The following is an 18,978-nucleotide window of genomic DNA, read 5'->3' on the forward strand; positions in this document are numbered from 1 at the left end:
CACCAGGGAAGCCCCTATTCAGCTTTCAAAAAGAAGGGAATACTATTACTTGCCACAGCGTGGATAAACTTTGAGAACATTATACTAAGTGAAATCTGCCAGTTGCAAAAAGACAAATATTGTATGATTCCACTTATATGAAGTATCTGAAATAGTTAAACTCATAGAAACAGAAGTTAAAATGGTGATTGTCAGGGTTTCCCTGGTGGCGCTGTGGTTGAGAGGGGAGAGGCCACAACAGTGAGAGGCCCGCGTACCGCAAAAAAAATAATAATAAAATAAAATAAAAAACGGTGATTGTCAGGGAGAAATGGGGAGGTTGCTCAGTGGATATAGAGTTTCAGTTTTGCAAAAAATTCTACATGTCTGTTACATAAGAATGTAGAGTTAACACTTCTGAACCGTACCCCTAAAAACAGTTAAGATGGTACATTCTGTGTTATGTGGTTTTTTTTTAACCACAATTAAAAACAAAAAAAAAAGAAAAGGAAGGCAGCCCTACCGTGCGCTCTTCAGGTTTAGCTAAAAAGCCAGGCTTGCCAGCTCTTTCATCCAATCACAGGGTCCCCAAACTCTCCTCCTTCCTTTTCCCACGATAGGAATGGCCTACTCACTCCGCTAGGGGCCGCCCTCGCCGCAGGCCACCCTCGCCCCGCCCTCGCCCCGCCCCTCCGACTTTCCTCTAATTGTAGTCCTGGCCCCGCCCCCTTCCCCAGCCTTTTTCCGGCATCCGGACCTGGAGGGGCTGCTCTGAAGACGGGCGAGCAGCATGGAGGCCCACGGCGAATCCCAGCCCGACGCGAGCTGTTCCTCGTTTTCCCGGGACGGCTCCGGGGTCTCGGTGTCCAGGGAGCTGCTGACGGCGGGCAGCGGCGGCCGCGGAGGTGACGGGCGGGTGGCGGCGGCGTGGGGCGCGCACGTGCGGCAGGGGTGGCGCTGCCGGAGCAGCCGGGGACCGGTCGTCGTCTCCCTGCCCAGGCCCGGCCCCACCGAGGGACCCCCGGGGTGGCCGCAGGACTCGGTGTGGGACCGGGCGGCTGGGGGCGCGCACCCGGCCTCGGGCCTGGGCGTGGTTCCTGTATCCTGCACCGCGGTGAGTGCCCACTGGTGTGCGCCACAGCAAGACACCTTCCCTAAGGGGACGGCCTTATGGTCGGCTCTGGGTCCCAGCAGTTGACTGGTAAGGGGAGCGGATGAGTATTAACCACCCTTCCTCGGCAGATGCCCACAGAGCCACCCTTAGTGCCTCTCTCTAGAGGAAGACGGGTACAGGAAATCCGCACAGGATTTCAGACACCATAATAGAGAATTAAAAAGCAAGGATTCGAATCCCAGCCCCACGAGTTATTCGCTATGGAACTTTAGGAGAGTTGTTTACATTCCCAACGCCTCAGTTTTTACATTGGGAAAATAGAAGTAGTAGTATCTATAGAATTTGTTTTTCTTTTTTTTTTTCTAAGAAGAATACACCTAAAAGTCTTGGGCATATTCTCCTTAAATACTATTTTGAAGAAAACATTCTATGAGAATCCAGAGCATCCAGAGAAGTTGTCATAATAATAGCCGAAGCTTTCTTAGTGCCTGCTTTGACCCAGGAATTAATTCACTAATTTAAGCCTCACAACCACCCTGTGTAGAAGGCTTTGTTATCGCCATTTATAGATGAGGAAACTGAGACCTGGTGTATCATACAGATGAGTAACGTGCTGGAGATGGTGTGGCTGGGAAGTGGCAAAGTTGAGATTTGAATCCAGTCAGCGTGGCTCCAGAGCCGGTGCTCTTTGCACTAGTCCAATTGCCAGGTCTAAGGTAGTAAGCAAGGAATGTTGAGCTGCTGCTCTGAGGGTGAACGGGATTTTTACACCAGAGTGAAGAGATTTTCGAGGTGTTGGAAACACGGTGCGCAAAGCCTTGGGTTTTGAAAGACGAGTCCTGTTCTCTGAGCTCTGATGAGCTGGAGAAGTTGGGTTGATTTGAGGAGTTGTGAATGTAAGGCTGAATAGATGGAGTTGGGAGTGGGGAGGTTTAAAGAGCTGTTTTGTCTAGGTTGGACATCTTTACTGAGGGGGGACTAATCTGGCAGGCATGTTTTATATATGAAGAAATTCATGCTCAGAAAGCTTAGGTAATTTGTCCAATATAATGCAGCTGGTAAACAATTTCTGGCTTCACTTAACTCTTATGGTACTTTGTATCGCTTCTTGTGTTCTGTCATTGCCGACCCACATTTGTTATTGATGGGTTTCTGACCCAGAAAGGTGCAGTTCAGTGTTCTTTTATTACCTGGCATGGGTAACGCAGAGATGTAGGAGACAGATTTAAGAAAGGGGAGATCTGTGTGCAGAACTAAAATGTTGTAATGGAACTTGGAGTGCTTCTTTTTTTAAAAAATGTGTTGGGAAGTGAGAAACAAATGGTCAAAACCTGAGGGCTTGAGGGTGGTCTTGGAAAGTTTGCTGATGGGCTCCTGTTTCTTTATGCTATAGTAAATGAAGTGTGTGTGTTTGCAGGTATATGGGACAGGTTGCTCATCAACTCCAAGCCTAATTCCAGAAAGAATTCCACTCTTCAAACAGTTCGAATAGAGAGGAGTCCCCGTAAGTACTCTTCCCTCTCTCTCTCTTCCTTTCTCTCTCTCTCAAGAACCCTCTGTGATGTGAAATTCTGCCTAATTAAACGCTTATTTGATGGGACAGTATCTGCCTTTGTTGTCAGATATCAAACCACAGAGGGTGAAGCCGAGCAAGTCTTACTTGGGAATTATGTTGTGAATTCAGTGCACAGGGATAATACATTATTCCCCTGCTTTAAGAGGGTAACCTTGCCCAGAAAAAATCCTTGTGGGATGGAGTTTTGGAAATCAAAACCAATTATTGTTACTCTCCATGGGAAATTTTTCTAGAGGTTACTGAGTCCCGAATTCAGTATTCATGTGTGGGAAAACACTATCAGATCCCATTAAATTGGACATAATTACTTAAATAGTAAATGTTACTCATAACAGGGCTAGTTCTCTTCATTAATTACTGTGTCATATTGCTGTACTGCACGCTCATAGACCACTCAGACTTTGTTCAGGTAGCATTCATGTAATACTCAGGTGCTGTGTAATTCACTCTGAATGTTTAAAAAAAAAAAAGAAAGACAAGGAGTAGTAAAAACAATGTAAATGATGCATGAAGTTATCATGTCTATAAACTAAGAAATGACGAGTATTCCGAGAGGGGAACTTAACTATAGTGTGCACTAAATCTACACGAGCTAAAATGGCTGCATGGCGGCTCCCCGTTCAAATCCAAGCTTTTGTGTGGACATAGGTTTTTATTTTGGGGGGGTACATATCTCCGAGTGGAATTTGTGGGTCATATGAAAAGTATTCTTTAATAAAGAAAAAATTGCCAAACTCTTTTCCAAGTTGGGTATGCCATCTGGAATCCTTCCAGCCGTCCTGTTTCACAATTAAAGGCCATTTCTTGACCTTCACCTCGACTTTCTTCTCTTCTTCCGTACTCTGGACATTTCAGTCAGCTGTTCTGTGGTTGTATCAGTGACTTAAGGAGTTCTGAGGGCCCATGATCTGCATAGTTATGTGCCGGGCCTCTTTTTAGAGCTAAAGAAATTAGAAATTCCTTGTTTATTGACTCCCCTGTGCTTACCATAGTGCCTTTCAGTTATCATCCCTGTTTTACAGGTGAGTAAACAGGTTTTGACTGATTAAACTAAACGTATTAGTTAGACTTCTGTGGTTGTAAATGACTGAAACCCAGTTCACATTGCCTTCAGCCAAACGATGTTGGCTCATTTTGTTGGGGAAAAATACCCCAGTGATTTCAGGTACATCTGCATCCAGGTGCTTGGCATCATCCAGGATCTTCTGCTTTGTATCTCTTAGTTCTGCTTTCCTAGGTGTTGACTTCATCTAGAACAAGCTCGTCCAGGACGGGTGGCAGGTGGGCCAGTTTATCAGCAGCTCCAGGCTTACATTCAGCAGCTCACTTAGTCATTTACTTGGAAAGAAGGGATATTTCTCTCAACAGTTCCAACCAGAGTCCCAGGGTGATCTCTGATTGGCCTGACAGATCACAGTGTCGTTAAACCAAATCATAGTGGCCAAGGTTGTGGAACACGTCGGCATGAATGGGGTAGGGACAAGACTGACTAAGTGTGACAGAGCTTAAAAGGCAAGTCATCGTTACATTATCAGAAGAAAGGGGAACAGATGTTGGGCAGGTGAAAACAGCCATTGCTTCATTAACATGCCCAAGATAACCCAGATAGTAAGAGGTGGTACTGGGGTCCTGTTATCATCGTCGGTGTGACCCCAAAGCCTCGGGGCCTCGTGCATTCAACTATTAAGTCCTGCTGCCGACTTATTCAGTTACTGTTTGTGGAATGCCAGCCTTCTAGGAATTTCCAGTCCTGGGCATATATGAGAAACACAAAACATTGAGAAATAATTGCAGAATCGTGTAGTCCTACCGTTTTAAGAATTCAGGAGAGGATGGGAGTTTGTAAAATGGAAGGAACTTGAAAGATTTTATTATAATTATTGTTATTCCTGTCAAATTTAGAAGTGTTTTTACAGGAAATTCTGGATTTAAAAATTTGAAGTTTGGCCAAATACTAACATAAATATTGATAAACTATATTTTCCCTCCTTAGTATTGGACCAAGTACAGAGCTTTCTCCCACAGATGGCTCAGGCAAACGAAAAGCTAAGGAAAGAAATGGCAGCTGCACCACCTGGTCATTTCAATATTGAAAATATTGACGAGACTGTCGGAAAAGTTATACAAATGGTAACTATGCTTTGTTTTCATTTCGTAATGTAAAATTACCAGTATGCCTCGTCACCTGAAAAAGAGAACTTTAAAATTTTAATTCTGCGTGTTTTTTTCCTTCTTTCAAAGTCAGCTCATGTTTCCAGTACTGCATAGATACTCGGTCATTTGATGATTAAGGATCTCATAGGTCAGTAAGCTTCCCTGGGTGAAGTTTAGGAATTTAGTAATTCAGCATCATAGGAAGGCCTTTTTCAAGTCAAATAGTACATTTGTTATCTTGAAGCATTTATTTACTAAGTGTTCTAACTGGATTTTTTTCTTATTTTCCCATCTAAGGCCCAAAAGAGGTAATCATAGTCTGATTCATTGAGAATGCAAAAGTAAATGATGTGTATAACAGAATAACTGATCACATAAGCCACACGTGAAAACTGTCTCTCAATTCAGGCTCATATCTTATTTCTACACTGGAATTCCCTGTATGACACTCGTGTCTGGACAGCGCTGACACCATTGTTGAGAATCATATCTGATTCATCAGCAGATCTGGCAGCTCTACCTCCAGAACACATCCCAAATCCAGCCATTTCCACACGGCATCCACCACCCTTTCTCTAGGTGATTACGGTCTCCCCTCTGGATTATCCCGGTCATTTCCCAACCAGTCTTCCTGCTTCCACCCTTTCTTCCCAGAGTCTGTTCTTCACCCAGTGTGTGTGGCCTGCAGTTTGGGAACCAGGGGGCTTGCCGTCACGTTTCTGATTAATTCAGAGTCCTCCGTGGGCCTGTGTGATCCTGCCTCCAGCTCTCTGTTGACCTTGTCTCCCACCAAGGACCCTCAGTGACTGCACTGCAGTCTCCATCTCCTTGCTCCGGGCCTTTTCCCTCCTTGCAGAATGCCCCTCCCCAGATTCCTGCATCTTGACTCCTTCCATCTCTCATCACTTGTCACCTTGAGAGGCCTTCTCGGTGGCTCTATTATTAGCTTTTATTTTTTTAAATTTTCACTGCCCTACACTATGCTTTCTGTGTAATTGTTTATTGTCTTTCTTTCCCAACTAGAACAGAAGTCAGCAAACATTTTCTGTTGGGGGCCAGATAGTGAATACATTAGGCTTTGTGGGCCCTACTGTGTCCGTTGTGACTACTCATTTCTGCCATTTCGCTGTCTAAGCAGCTGCAGGTGATATGTAATGAATAGGCAAGTTTTATAAGCTTTATTTATGGACACTGAAATTTGAATTTCATATAATTTTCATGTTTCATGAAATACTACTCTTTTGATTAGCTTTTTCTACCACTGAAAAGTGTAAAAACCATTCTTAGCTCAGAGCTGCACGAAAACAGGCAGTGGGCTGGGTCTGCCCTGCAGGCCGTGATTTGCCAACTCCTCCTCAAAAACATAAGTTCCACAAAGGCCAGGATTTTGTTGTTGAGCCACTAGTGTGGTACCTGGTTCATGTTGATACTTGTTAATATTTGTTGAGTGAATTGTGTTGAATATAATCAGGATATATAGAATTCGGTTGTGGGGGACTTTTTAGACTTGCAGTAAATATAAATCATTATGGTGGACTCTGGCAACTGAAAGAATAATAGTGCCATATTGTATTAAGAACTTTTCTTGTCCGGGGGAATTCCCTGGCGGTCCAGGGGTTGGGGCCCCATGCTTTCAATGCTGAGGGCCTGGGTTTGAGCCCTGGTCAAGGAACTAAGATCTTGCAAGCCACGTGGCACAGCCAAAAAGAAGAATGTTTTCTGTCCTGCGTGCCTCTTGGGCCAAAGGTTGGTCCCTTCCCAAAGTTGTTACTGTAACTTTTTAGGGAACTGCCCTGAAATAAATTTCCCACATGGTGGTGTTTTGCAGGATGTGGCCTTGTTTGAGATGAATCAGTCTGATTCAAAAGAAGAGGACAGTTCAGAAGAGAATTCACAAGACTGTTCAGAGGACAGTTCAGAATTTGAGGATGAAGATGATAGCACCTCTTCTGAAGGTGAAGTTACCATCGATACCATTAAGCTTCCTCATTCAGAAGATGGAAAAGGCAAAATAGAGGTTCTGGACCATCCTGCCAGTGAAAAAAAAGAAGCAGGGAAATAAACAATCTGAGAAACAGGTGATAGATGCCTGCTAATTCTGTGAAAAAGAATGTGGCTTGCCGGTTATTTTGCATTTCAGATACCTGTGGTGCTTTTTTGCAATATTGAATGTATTTTGCTTCTTGGAGAAACAGAAGCTGGCTTTTAAAGAGTTGGAAGAGATAGCATTTGGGCATCTTCTAAGAGCAGACTGTTTTTGATCTCATGCTAAAGAGATTTAGTTTAGAAAGCTTAACTTTATGTATGGTGATGAGTGAATTTGTTGGCATCTTCTTTCATCAGCATAGACTTCAGAAATCTCAAACTTATTTTAAAGTAAAAATACAAGTTACCCATTTGTTTTTGTTTTAAATTGGCCTCTTGGGGCTTCCCTGGTGGCACAGTGGTTGAGAGTCCGCCTGGTGAGGCAGAGGACACAGGTTCATGCCCTGGTCTGGGAAGATCCCACATGTGCGGAGCAGCTGGGCCCGTGAGCCATGGCCGCTGAGCCTGCGCGTCCGGAGCCTGTGCTCCGCAACGGGAGAGGCCACAACAGTGAGAGGCCCGTGTACTGCAAAAAAAAAAAAAAAAAAATTGGCCTCTTGGATAAAACAACCTAGGTTGGGTTTTTTTTTAGGTTATTATAAAGTCACATTTATTTGTTACCATCAAAATGGGTCCAGTGAGGGGGAACTTTTTAACATCTTTATTGGAGTATAGTTTCTTCACAATGTTGTATTAGTTTCTGCTCTATAACAAAGTGAATCAGCTATATGTATACATATATACCCATATCCCCTCCCTCTCGCGTCTCCCTTCCACGCTCCCTATCCCACCCCGAGGGAGAAATTTTTTACAAAGAAAAGAATTACTTATATTTAGATGCCCTCAGACATATCTACTTTAATTTAAAAAAAATCCTTTCCAGTTTGTGCTGGAAAACTGGTGCTCTGTGGTTTAATCACTGTCAGTGACTCTGTAGCCTCTCAATGCATGTAGAATTTGCCGGTTGGAAAAATTTGTGGTTTTTTTGGTTTTGTTTTTTCTTTTTCTCATAAAGGAATTTTTTTGTTTGTTTCAGCTATTAAAATTATTCCTCCCAGTTGCCCACAGTTTTGAAACCTATTAATTGTAGAGAATAGGGACACCCCAGGAAAATAGGGCACAGTACATAAAAAGGTAGTAACAGGTTTTCTCTTTCAAAAGACAAAATGATCCTGCATTGGAGTTGCCTTTCTGCCACATTCTTGATCTTATTTAACTTGTTTGGGATCTCATCTGCCATGGGACTGGCTTTGCTCAGGATATAGACCTGAGAATTTAAAGGACTGTCTCCAAGCGCATTGAGCTGATGGGACTTTGTTGCCTAATATTATAGGGGTTTGTTTTAACTGTTTTCTCCTGCTCCTCTCATTAGCCTACGACATCTTGTAAATACTCTGAAGATAATTCTCCAAGTTCCTTCTGGTATTTTTCATTGGGAATTGGAAATTGGCTGTGCACTCAAAGTATGCAGAAGTGAACAGATCTGGAAAGGAGACTTCTCAGCTGCAAAGGGTATTATGCTGTACTTTGTAGCACCAAACACAGGTGTGATGAATTATTGGTGTGAATATTTAAGGATTGTCTTCTACTAGATAATATTTATGCCACATTGTGGGAAGAGTTGCATTTGTCTGGTTCACTCCTTAGCTTGGTGCATGGTACACGGTAGGCACCGAATGATGTAGATAAATGAATTTACAGGTATATTGAGGATGTACAGGGCATTTTAAGCCATGGTATCCATGTGGATATGAAAGTGTACCTTCACCGGAAATACAAAGCCTAGTAGAAATAGTCTGATGGTCAGTGAAAGAGACTAGTCAGTCTAGAAATATATACTAGTGTGTAGAATTATATTTCTCTCCTGCCATGACCTTCTCCTATAATACAACTAGGTATTCTATACAGTTAAAGAAGTCAACTAAATTCAGTTCCTCTGGACATTCTTATGACATAGGAGGAAAAGGAAAAACAAAAATTTAATATGTGATAGGGATGTCGTTTGAAGTAAGTGTAAAATGGTTGAATTATTTAATATACAGAGTCAGGGATGGCTGTTTTTAAACAGAGTTGGATACTAAGATAAATTATGTATGTCTTAAAGGTTTAAATATAAAGAAATTATAAGTTTCATACTAAAATATAGGTGAATATTTAATAACATAGTTGGGCAAAGTTTTTTTTTTTTTTTTTAAAGCAGAACATCAAAGCTTGAAATTACAAAGGAAAAGAGCATAGAGTCAAGTTTGAGAATCACTGGTCTAGGTCTTAGGTCCTCTCGACTTCACTTTACCCACCGGATCCCAGGAATACTTCCACCACACTCTCATGGCAACATATTACTTCACTTGACCTACCAAGACCTCTCATTCTGTCACACCCCAACCATCCCATCTGTTTCCGTCATTTGTCCCAAAGCTGCTTTAGAGTAGTCTATACCATCTGCTTAAACTCCTAACTTTTCAGCCCTCTGCAATTTGGCTTTTGAAACTGTTTCCCTAAAGTCTTCCATTACTGAGTATTCATTCGGCTGCCATCTGAACTAGACTGTGAATGGAACTCAATTTCTTCCTCTTCAGATCATCCCCAAAAAAAAAAAAAAAAAAAAAAAAAAAAAGAGATCATCCCCTGTTTTCATCCTCCCAGTGAATGATACCACTAAACTAAAGCCTGGAGTTTTGGGGGCTCTGAAATATGAACTAGAATGGAATTTCCACAAGGCTGGTGACTTTGTCTGGAACATGGCTATACTGTGCGGCATGCGGGATCTTAGTTCCCCAACCAGGGATTGAACCCAGGCCCCCTGCATTGGGAGTGCAGAGTCTTAACCACTGGAGCGCCAGGGAAGTAAGTCCCCTCTAGCCCTTTTTTGGTTGTTGTTGAATTTTATTTTATTTGTTTATTTTTTGTACGGCAGGTTCTTATTAGTTATCCATTTTATACATATTAGTGTATATATGTCAATCCCAATCTCCCAGTTCATCCCACCCCGCCACCCCCTTTTAAATTAGTGTATCATTTAAGAATGTTTATATCATGTAAATCATATCTCTGATAAGGGGTTAACATCCAGAATATATAAAGAACTCCCACAACTCATCAAAAAACCCAGTTTAAAAATGGGCAAAGGACTTGAATAGACATTTCTCCAGAGAAGAAATACAAATGTCCAATAAGCACATGAAAAGATGTGCTTTTATATCATTGACATTAGAGAAATGCAAATAAAAACCACAATGAGATACTACCACATCCATTGGGATGGCTATTATAAAAATAAACAAAACAGAAAATAGCAACTGTTGACTAGGATGTGGAGAAATTGGAATCCTTGTGAATTGCTGGTGGGAATGTAAAATGGTGCAGGCCCTCAAACCAAAAAATGTAGGGACTTCCCTAGTGGCACAGTGGTTAAGAATCCGTCTGCCAATGCAGGGGACACAGGTTCAATCCCTGGTCCAGGAAGTTACCACATGTTGCAGAGCAGCTAAGCCTGTGAGCCACAACTACTGAGCCCACGCGCTGCAGCTACTAAAACCTATATGCTTAGAGTCCGTGCTCCACAACAAGAGAAGCCACTGCAATGAGAAGCCTGTGCACTGCTACGAAGAGTAGCCCTCCACTCAGCTTAACTAGAGAAAGCCCGTGCACAGCAATGAAGACCCAATGCAGCCAAAAAAAATAAAAAAAAAATGTAGAGTTATTAAAAAAAAAAAAAAGAAAGCATAAAATTCATAAATATTTAAAACTAGTGGGTGGCAAAGAAATTTAAAAGTCAAGGGACAAATTGGGAAAAATAATTTCATTGTAAGGCAAGAGTGAGTGTTATATAATGGGCTCTTTCAAATTAGTAAAAAAAAAAAAGACTAGTATCTCAATAGTGAAAAGGCCTTAGGACTTGAACAGGTAATTCACAGGAAAAAAATGTTCGGTCCCATTTCTCAAAGAAATGCAAATGAAACCAATGTTGTATTTTTTACCTCTCAAAGTGGCAGATCAAACAACAGCTAGTACTTAACTGAGCCCTTTTTATGTGTCAGCCACTATTCTGAGTGTTTTATGTTTAAGAGTTACTGCCACTCACACACAAAAATTTCTCGAGTTATACATTTAACATCGGTGCACTTTATGTATGTTATACCTTAATTAAAAAGCTGTTTTGTTTGTAAGCAGTGTGCTCTACAGTCTCTTGGAAATTAAATCACCATTGTGCTTTGGTTGGTCTGACCCTGTGGGTTCTCTGCCTGATGCTTTGGTGTGAGGTGATGGCCGCCATTTGGAGAACAATTCTGTTCCTGCTAAGGCTGATGAAATGTTCTCTTCAACCTTGTGTATTATCTTTCTATGGCTCTTTGACAGTCATAAATCAGAAAATTAGGTGTAATGGTCTTTGAAGCAAAAATATTCTTAATGAATCTCCTCTATCTATTCTCCTAATACTTTAACTGTGCATCAAATATGGTACTTATAAAACAAACTGCCTTGCAGAGTAGCTCGTATTCCTGTGCCTGAGTCCACTACTGTGGTAGGAAAGACAAGTGAAGAGGTTGAGTCTTCCATTTGTATTTTCCTCAGTGCCTGGCATGGTGCCTTTCACTCGGAATGTACGATAAATGTTCGTGAAACTTTTTTTTCCTCTTGATGCCAATAAAGTAATACATCTTAAACATCAGTGGTTCACAGTCCTGAGGAAAGAAAGACAGGTTTACTATCTTTTGATTGGTAGACTTTTCCCAGAAGTTTAATGGTGGAATCTTTGTGGTTGATTCCTCACCATATGTTCATGGAAGATCCTTGCCAGTGATTGGCTTGGGGATGGGCATGTGACAACCTTCCCAAAGAGGCACAAGCCAAGTCTTGTTAGTAGGCTTTTGGAAAGAAGATTTCTCATTCTAAAAAAGAGGTACATGAAAGGATGGCTGCTTTCTTTTGGAACATGGATATCTTGTGACTGGATATGATTCCTGGAACTCTGGCCTAGTGGCCATAAATGGAGCCAGCTCTTGAGGGTACAGTCGGCACGTCAAGGATAGCAAAGAGAAGCAAGGAACATCACTGAATTACTGCATCAAATAACTGTAGACCAGACTATCACTGGATTTCTTGTTTTGTGACACAATAAATTTCCTTTTTGTTAAAAAAAAAAAAGGCCACCATCTTATGAGATATTCTCTTGTACCTACTTCACAGGTTTAAGAAAAAAAAAAGTGGAAGGGAGACACTAAGCAAATTTTTTTAAAGCCTTACAATAGGTAACTGGTGGAGCCAACTTTTAAGTTCAGTCAGCCACATCCTGCCATTGTGGGCCTACCAGTCACTATGCCACAAGCATGGGCTCTGAAGCTGGATCGATCCCAGCCCAGCCACTTTCCATCTGTAAAACGGGGATAAGAGTATCTCCCTTATGAGGTTTCAGTAAGAAATTAATGAGTTAATACTCATCATGTGCTTAGAACAGTGTTTGGTAAGTGTGAGGTATTATGATGCTGTAAGAATAATGCACATGGCTTCCCTGGTGGCGCAGTGGTTCACAATCTGCCTGCCAGTGCAGGGGACACGGGTTCGAGCCCTGGTCCGGGAAGATCCCACATGCCGCGGAGCAACGAAGCCCGTGTGCCACAACTACTGAGCCTGCGCTCTAGAGCCTGCGAGCCACAACTACTGAAGCCTGCATGCCACAACTACTGAAGCCCGTGCGCCTAGAGCCGGTTCTCCTCAACAAGAGAGAAGCCACTGCAATGAGAAGCCCGCGCACACCACAACAAAGAGTAGTCCCAGCTCACCGCAACTAGAGAAAGCCCACGTGCAGCAACGAAGACCCAACGCAGCCAAAAATAAATCAATAAATTAATTAAATTTTTTTTAAAAAGAATAATGCACAGTGGTGGCAAAACTTTGGAGAAACTGTTGGTAAGATTACAGATTGCTATATCCTTTTAATCAGATTCCACCTCTAGGAATTTATTCTAATTAAGCACATAACAGTTTTGTTCACAAATTTCTATCTAAGATTGACTGACATTTAAAATAGAAAGCAAATACAAATGTCCAACAGTAGAGAACAAGTTGAATTAAAGCCACTGAACATATGCAGAGGTATGTTTATTGACATAGAAAGATGCTTACATATTGTTAATTGAAAAAAGCAGGTAAAGTTATGTACAGTATTACACTAGTTCTAAAAAAAGTGTATTCATAGAAAAAATCTGGAACATCTCAAATGTCATCTGTGGTTAGTTGTGGAGTGAATCTTACTTTCCCATTTTATTATTTTTACAAAATTAGGTATTAATCATTTAAAAAATCTGCTTGGGTGTTATTTGCATAATGGGTATAATAATAATAATCCACCCTGTCCATCATGTCTCATGTCTGATAATCTACTTATAGCCCAGGTTTCCCTTGATAGCTTCTATTGTCTTAGAAGGGAGGTATGGGGGAACCAGTTTAGTTCCTTGCCCTGTCTCTAGTCATTTCCACAAAAGCTCTTGCAGTTAATGTTCACTCTACTTAGCTTTTTACTTTGACAAATATTTAACATTTGCCTACTATTCATTACTGAGGGCCTGATTCAGGCATCGGCAGTAACAGCATCTTAGCTTGGTTAAGACTACCAGTTTCATTGCTTGAGTGCCTGTTCTGCCACTGAATAGCTGTGTGATCTGGGCAGGTTTCTTAACCTCTTTCATTTGAAAGCAAATATTTATTGAGCTCCTCCTACGTGTTAGACACTGGAGATAAGTCCTTGAATGAAAGAAGCACCTGTTCACGAAGCTTACATTCTAATGGGAAGAAATCGATGATAATAACTGCGCCAGGTGGTGGTAAGTGCTACAACAATAATGCAGGAGAAGGAGACTAAAGAATGAGGACAGATGAGGTGTGAATGTGGGGATCTATGTGCTATTTTAGGAAGAGTGGTCAGCAAATGGATCTCTACTAAGATGATGTTTGAGCAGAGACTTGGAGGAAGTAAGGCAGCCACCAGCTGAGGGTGGTGTGTGGGGAAAGAGTTTGAGGAAGAGGCAGTGGTGTGCTGGCGCTGGCCCACACTTGTTCTAATTACACACATCTCATCCCAACTCTGTGTTCAGTGAAGTCAAGTTGGTAGCTTGAAATCCGCCTTGGTGAGAGCATCTGTACACAGAAATCAGCAAATGGCTACAAATCAGAGTTTTCTTTTCCTTTCAGAGAGCCACTTGTTAAATATCTACCAGCACACCACTAAGAAGAAAGAGCAGTAAGTGCAAAGGCCCTGAGGTAGGAGTGTGCTTGATCAGTTGGAGGAACATCAAGGCAGCCAGGGTGGCTAAAGAGAATGAGAGGGTAGTTGATAGGAGATGAAGCTAGAGGTAGCTGGGAACAGAACTGATAGGACTTTGCACAGTAAGTACACTGGACTTTATTCTAAGTGAAATGGGGGCCATTAGAAGGTTTTGAGCAGAGGAGTGACACCATCTGACTCAAGCTTTGAAGAGAGCCACACAGGGAGGAATCGGGAAGGCCAGTCAAGAGTCTGGCGATAACCTCTTGGTAGTGGTGGAGCCAGGAAAAAGAGCACCCTGATTTATTCATCTTTTCAGATGTTGTGAGGATTAAGTTGGCTTAGCATAGTGACTAGCGCACAGCAGCCCCTCGATAAATGATAGCTGTTGTTATTGATAGATGCCAATCCTGGGGGTGGGGGAGGGGTGCTCGTATCTAATTAGGAAGACCAGTAATTCCAGCACCAAGTGGTAAGTACTATGTTCCAGACAAGTGAGAGGATAGAGGAGTGACACTTACAACCAAGTTGGGGGGTAGGAGAGGCCAGGGAGGGTGTATTTGAGCAAAAGACGGGGGGGGGGGGGGGGGGCTGGGGCCTGCTTTAGCAAAGGCATCAGGAAGTGGACTTGGAAGGAAAACAACTTTGAAAAGGGTCTACACCTCCCCAGCTCCCCAGTTTGGGGGGCAGATCACAGCTTTGTCCTTTAGATTAGCAAAATCAGTGATCTGAAGAAATGGTGAGAAATTAATTACTCAGTGTGTTAATTAAATCACCTGGTAGGCTGTGCATCGTCAACGTTCCAATTCAGATTCACTGGTAATTTTATAAATTCCATGGAGCCTTTGATTCTGGTCAGCAGTCGGATATAAAAACTCAAGCCGCTGAGAACTTTAGAACTCGCTATGGGAAAAGGGAGTTCTTAATCTGGAGGTCAAGCGTGGGTTTTAGGAGGTCTGTGAATCTCTTGAAGATATTTGCAGAACTAGGTGTGTACGTGTGAATTTGGGACAGAGGAGATCTAGATTTTATCAGATTCTCAAAGAGGTTTATGGCCCCAAAACTATTAAAAGCACTGCTACTGAGAGTCATATTAGAGGGTAAAAGTCATTCTAGAAGAAATGGCCAGGTTTTTGTTTGCTATTTCATCTATCATTAAAATATCTGGTAAAGTGATACTTTAAATCACATGAAATCAGTTAAAACACTGCATTTAAAAAGTGGTTCCTTTCTATTAAGAACATTGTCATTTTATTCAAACATGAACTGTCAGTTTGAACCCAGCTGGGTCCACATTTAGAATTTCACCTGTGCCGAGCTCTGAATGAGCTGTGGTACAATACAAAATGCTTACAGGCAAAATTTGCTCTGTTGATCATCCAGGATCATACCTGATATTCTTCCTATTGAATGTTTTCTGCCCCTGATTTTTGTTATTGTTGTTTATTGATTACTGATTCCCTACATTCTTCTGACGTTAAGCTGCCGAGTTTCCGAAGTAACAAGTAATCCCTAAGGGCTTCTTCAAAGCCAATGAGATAGAGATGTTTACTGAAATTTTACTTTAAAAGGAGGATTCATGGAAATTAATTGCTCTGACCACCTGCCAAAGACTCTTCAATTCAGGATCTCACCTTCTTCTAGTCATACATGGATGGTTAGAATCTACCCACCTACTCTTGTCTGACAATGAGCAATTACGTGAGTACTACACGGGTTGTAATAATTCCTCTTTCTTGAGCACAGAGAATGGTCCAGACACCTTGTTGAGTGCGTTATGTATATTATCCCGCCGGATCCTTACAACACCTAATGAGATAGGGACTTTATCCCTGTGTTATAGATGCCAAATCTGGGCTTTGAGATACTAGGTCACTAATTTGCCCAAGATCACCCAGCTAGTGGGCAGCAGAACCCATTGGTAGGAGAATGGGAAACCAAATGTCCTAGAAGGACGAATGAGCTGTAGAAAGAAAAGCACCCTTTTCCTTGTACCATTTTTCACTACATGGTATTTTCCAGTGCTGCTGTATCAGGTGCTGGGTCAGACAATGGAGGAGAAAAGCAGCATAGGAATTGATGACTACTGGAAAGGGTTGTAGGGAAATTAATTCATTGAACTAATATATCTCACTATATTTTTAAAATAGTGACGGGGAAAGCACTTAACTTTTATTGAGTATTTGAGGATTTACCACAAACAAAGCCCAGTGCAAGGTGCTGTGCTAAGATTATTGCATTGAATCCTCACTATAAGGCTTCCAAGGGAGGCACTACTGTCCCCATTTTACATATAAGGAGACTGAGGCTCTGAGAAGTTGCATAAGTTTCCCAAAGTCACATAGATAGTAAGATGGTATGGTATGAACCAAGATCAGCCTCCAAAAGCTATGTACTTTATAATACATCATACTATAAAGTCCACTTTAAAAGCTATCGACTAGAATTTAAACTATTTGGGGCCAAAGATCATGTCATTAAATTTTGTATACTCCTCAGGACATAATATAGTACCTCGTACTTGGTAGGTACTCAAGAACCGTTTCTGGGTTGGTCACTCATCACAGTGGGTTGAAAAATAGAACATCAAAGGCACAAAGATGTATCTTATTTCCAAAAGGAAAAAAAAAAAAAAAAAGAACTTCCTTCACATTCCTTAGAGGATATACTGTTCCTTGAGAGCAAAATTACAGAAAATCTTTTTAACAACCCCATATGCCTGGTTCAGAGGTTAAAACCTGTACATATTACACAAGGGCTCCTAACAATGTGCTTTCTGTATTATAACTGCATGGTATTGACGTCTGCAAGATGAACAACCATGACGAGGTTAGTCTTGGTGGGGAACAAAAGCAGCTTGATATTTTAGAAATATGTGTGGTATATGACATAGTCAAAACCCAACAACTACACATCATTTTAAGGTATAAAAGGGGTATTAGAAAATACTCAGGAACGTGTGTAAATGCTTAGACACGTGGCCCGACCCTCTTTGTGGTCCTCGTGGTTTTTTTCGGCTGGTGGCTGACACCTCCTTCCTCAGCACAGCCCGGCTTCTTCAGTGTGGAGAGCTGCGGAGCGGTGCTGTCTGAGAGGGGTTCCTGATGACGGCACTGCTCTAATATTCCAGCGTCACGGTCTTGGTTTTGAGGTATTCGTTTAGAGCTTCCTCACCTAGGGAAGAGAAAAGCAGCCAATGGACCACGTTCACAGGTGGATGTGATGTCGCCAGATATTGGACACAGGTGCAGGCATATCGGTCACTAAGCGAATAGAATGGGGCTGAGGCAGTGCTTCTCACACTTTCAATTTCATGTGAATCACCTGCAGATCTTGTGACACTGTAGATTCTGATTGGATTAAGTCCGGCAGAGGCCCCGAGATGATATGTTTCTAACCACTCCCCGATGATGCTGAGGCTTGTGGGGCACAGTTTGAGGAGCGAGGGTTTAGACCAGCTACCAGGCCTTCTAAGGACCAGAGTGTCGGCTTATCACTTTTACCCCAAACCCTTCCTTTATTTCCCAGCTTGATGACAAATCTCCACGTCTATTCCTTGCCCGTTTAGGCTGAACAGAAGTGATCAGGATACTGTCCTTCTGATTACATTAAATGAAGCAGAATAGAGCAAAGAAAGTTTGAGATCATTTGGTCTCATCTTATTTTAAAGTTAAGGGAAAGGCAGTTTTCCTGACTTACATAGTATGTTAGAGACACAGGGGCATATCCAGGAAAAAATAAAGAGGTCTGCCTTTCTGCTTCTATTCTGTTCCTATTTTGAGCTACCACAATCATTGATTTCTACAACAGTTAAAGGGCATGAATACCACAGGTGAAACTAATGAGTATATGATTCTGGAAGTTGACTAAACCCAGGCTTCTTAATGTTAAATTAGAATCACCTTAGGGAGCTTTTAAAATTTCTGATCCCAGGTCCTACCCCAGACCAATTAGATCAGCATCTTTCCTTTTTTTTTTTAAAGCTCCCGGGTGATTCTAATCCAATGTGCACCTGGGAACCATTGGGCTGAGGGAGTTTCAAATTAGGAAGAAACTGTTAGACAAAGTCTACTGTTTTATAATAAAACAGACATGAAGTGTGTCGATCATTCTCTATCAAAAGACAAGTGGAACACTGTTGTCTCACTTTATAAAAATAATTTCCCTAAGAAAATCTCCCCATGTGTTTTGGATCCAGGGATGAAAGCCAGATTGAAGACATGAAAAAAAAAAAAAAGACTTTACCTTCAACTCAATGGAATTTAAAACGAGAGCCACTTTTATTGTTGCAAATACACTGCCAAAAGTCTTCAGGAAAGAGAAAATGTAAAAATACCCCAAATTAACCCAATTTATGTTAGCAGACTGTAATTGCAGTAAATCACAAGCATTTCAATTTTTGAAACAACCTGCCAGACTGACTATGGGGCGTGAGAACATGGGCTGCATAGCCAACTGTCTGGCTTTGCATTCTTTTTGCCAGTGGCTGTCTGGCTGACTTTGGGCAAGTTACCCCAAATCTCTGAGCCCCATTTTTCCCATCTGTAAAATAAAGATAATAATGGCACCTACACCCCCACGGCTACTGTGAGGACTGCTCGTGCTATTACAGGTAGAGTATCAGAATAGGGCCTGGTACATATTTAGTGTTCAAAGTAAGCTGTAACTGGAAATGTGATAGTGTTACTGCCCACGGTGAATTACATTTTGGGCTCTCTGCAGACTCTCAATCTGAGCTCCCAGATGCCCAGAAAACTCTGCCAGTTTCAATGTTGTCTCTGAAAGACTGCCAGGTGGCTCAGAGAC

General features: G+C 41.9%; 2 protein-coding genes across 3 annotated transcripts in view; one reads left to right on the top strand and one right to left on the bottom strand.

The window, feature by feature from the left end:
• The first annotated feature begins 722 nt into the window (after positions 1-722).
• Positions 723-9,496, top strand: NOPCHAP1 (NOP protein chaperone 1). 2 transcript variants are annotated; one of them, XM_027107416.1, is made up of 5 exons: positions 723-884; positions 2,511-2,597; positions 4,663-4,799; positions 6,652-6,901; positions 8,281-9,496. In XM_027107416.1, exons 1-4 carry the CDS (start codon positions 770-772, stop codon positions 6,883-6,885), a joined length of 573 nt encoding a protein of 190 aa, XP_026963217.1. In that variant the 5' UTR covers positions 723-769; the 3' UTR covers positions 6,886-6,901; positions 8,281-9,496. The 2 variants fall into 2 exon arrangements, with proteins under 2 accessions (XP_026963217.1, XP_026963216.1); XM_027107415.1 differs by lacking the exon at positions 8,281-9,496 and having other exon boundaries at positions 6,652-7,251.
• Positions 9,497-12,992: 3,496 nt separating this feature from the next.
• ALDH1L2 (aldehyde dehydrogenase 1 family member L2) overlaps positions 12,993-18,978 on the bottom strand; it is a 56,177-nt gene continuing 50,191 nt past the window's right edge. Inside the window, exon 23 of the mRNA XM_027107417.1 lies at positions 12,993-17,346. Within this exon, the coding sequence (XP_026963218.1) occupies positions 17,291-17,346 (56 nt within the window). The 3' untranslated portion in view covers positions 12,993-17,290. The remainder of the gene's footprint in view (positions 17,347-18,978) is intronic.

The sequence above is a fragment of the Aethalodelphis obliquidens genome, unplaced genomic scaffold (genome assembly GCF_003676395.1).
Source record: "Aethalodelphis obliquidens isolate GAN/ISIS:26980383/991018 unplaced genomic scaffold, ASM367639v1 scaffold8, whole genome shotgun sequence".
Taxonomy (NCBI): domain Eukaryota; kingdom Metazoa; phylum Chordata; class Mammalia; order Artiodactyla; family Delphinidae; genus Aethalodelphis; species Aethalodelphis obliquidens.

Bases quoted from the DNA above. Each gene is read 5' to 3' on its own strand.
- NOPCHAP1 (XM_027107416.1), top strand. From the start codon at position 770: ATGGAGGCCCACGGCGAATCCCAGCCCGACGCGAGCTGTTCCTCGTTT. The intron at 885-2,510 runs GTGACGGGCGGG...GTGTGTTTGCAG, and splicing joins GGGCAGCGGCGGCCGCGGAG to GTATATGGGACAGGTTGCTC. The intron at 2,598-4,662 runs GTAAGTACTCTT...TTCCCTCCTTAG, and splicing joins TCGAATAGAGAGGAGTCCCC to TATTGGACCAAGTACAGAGC.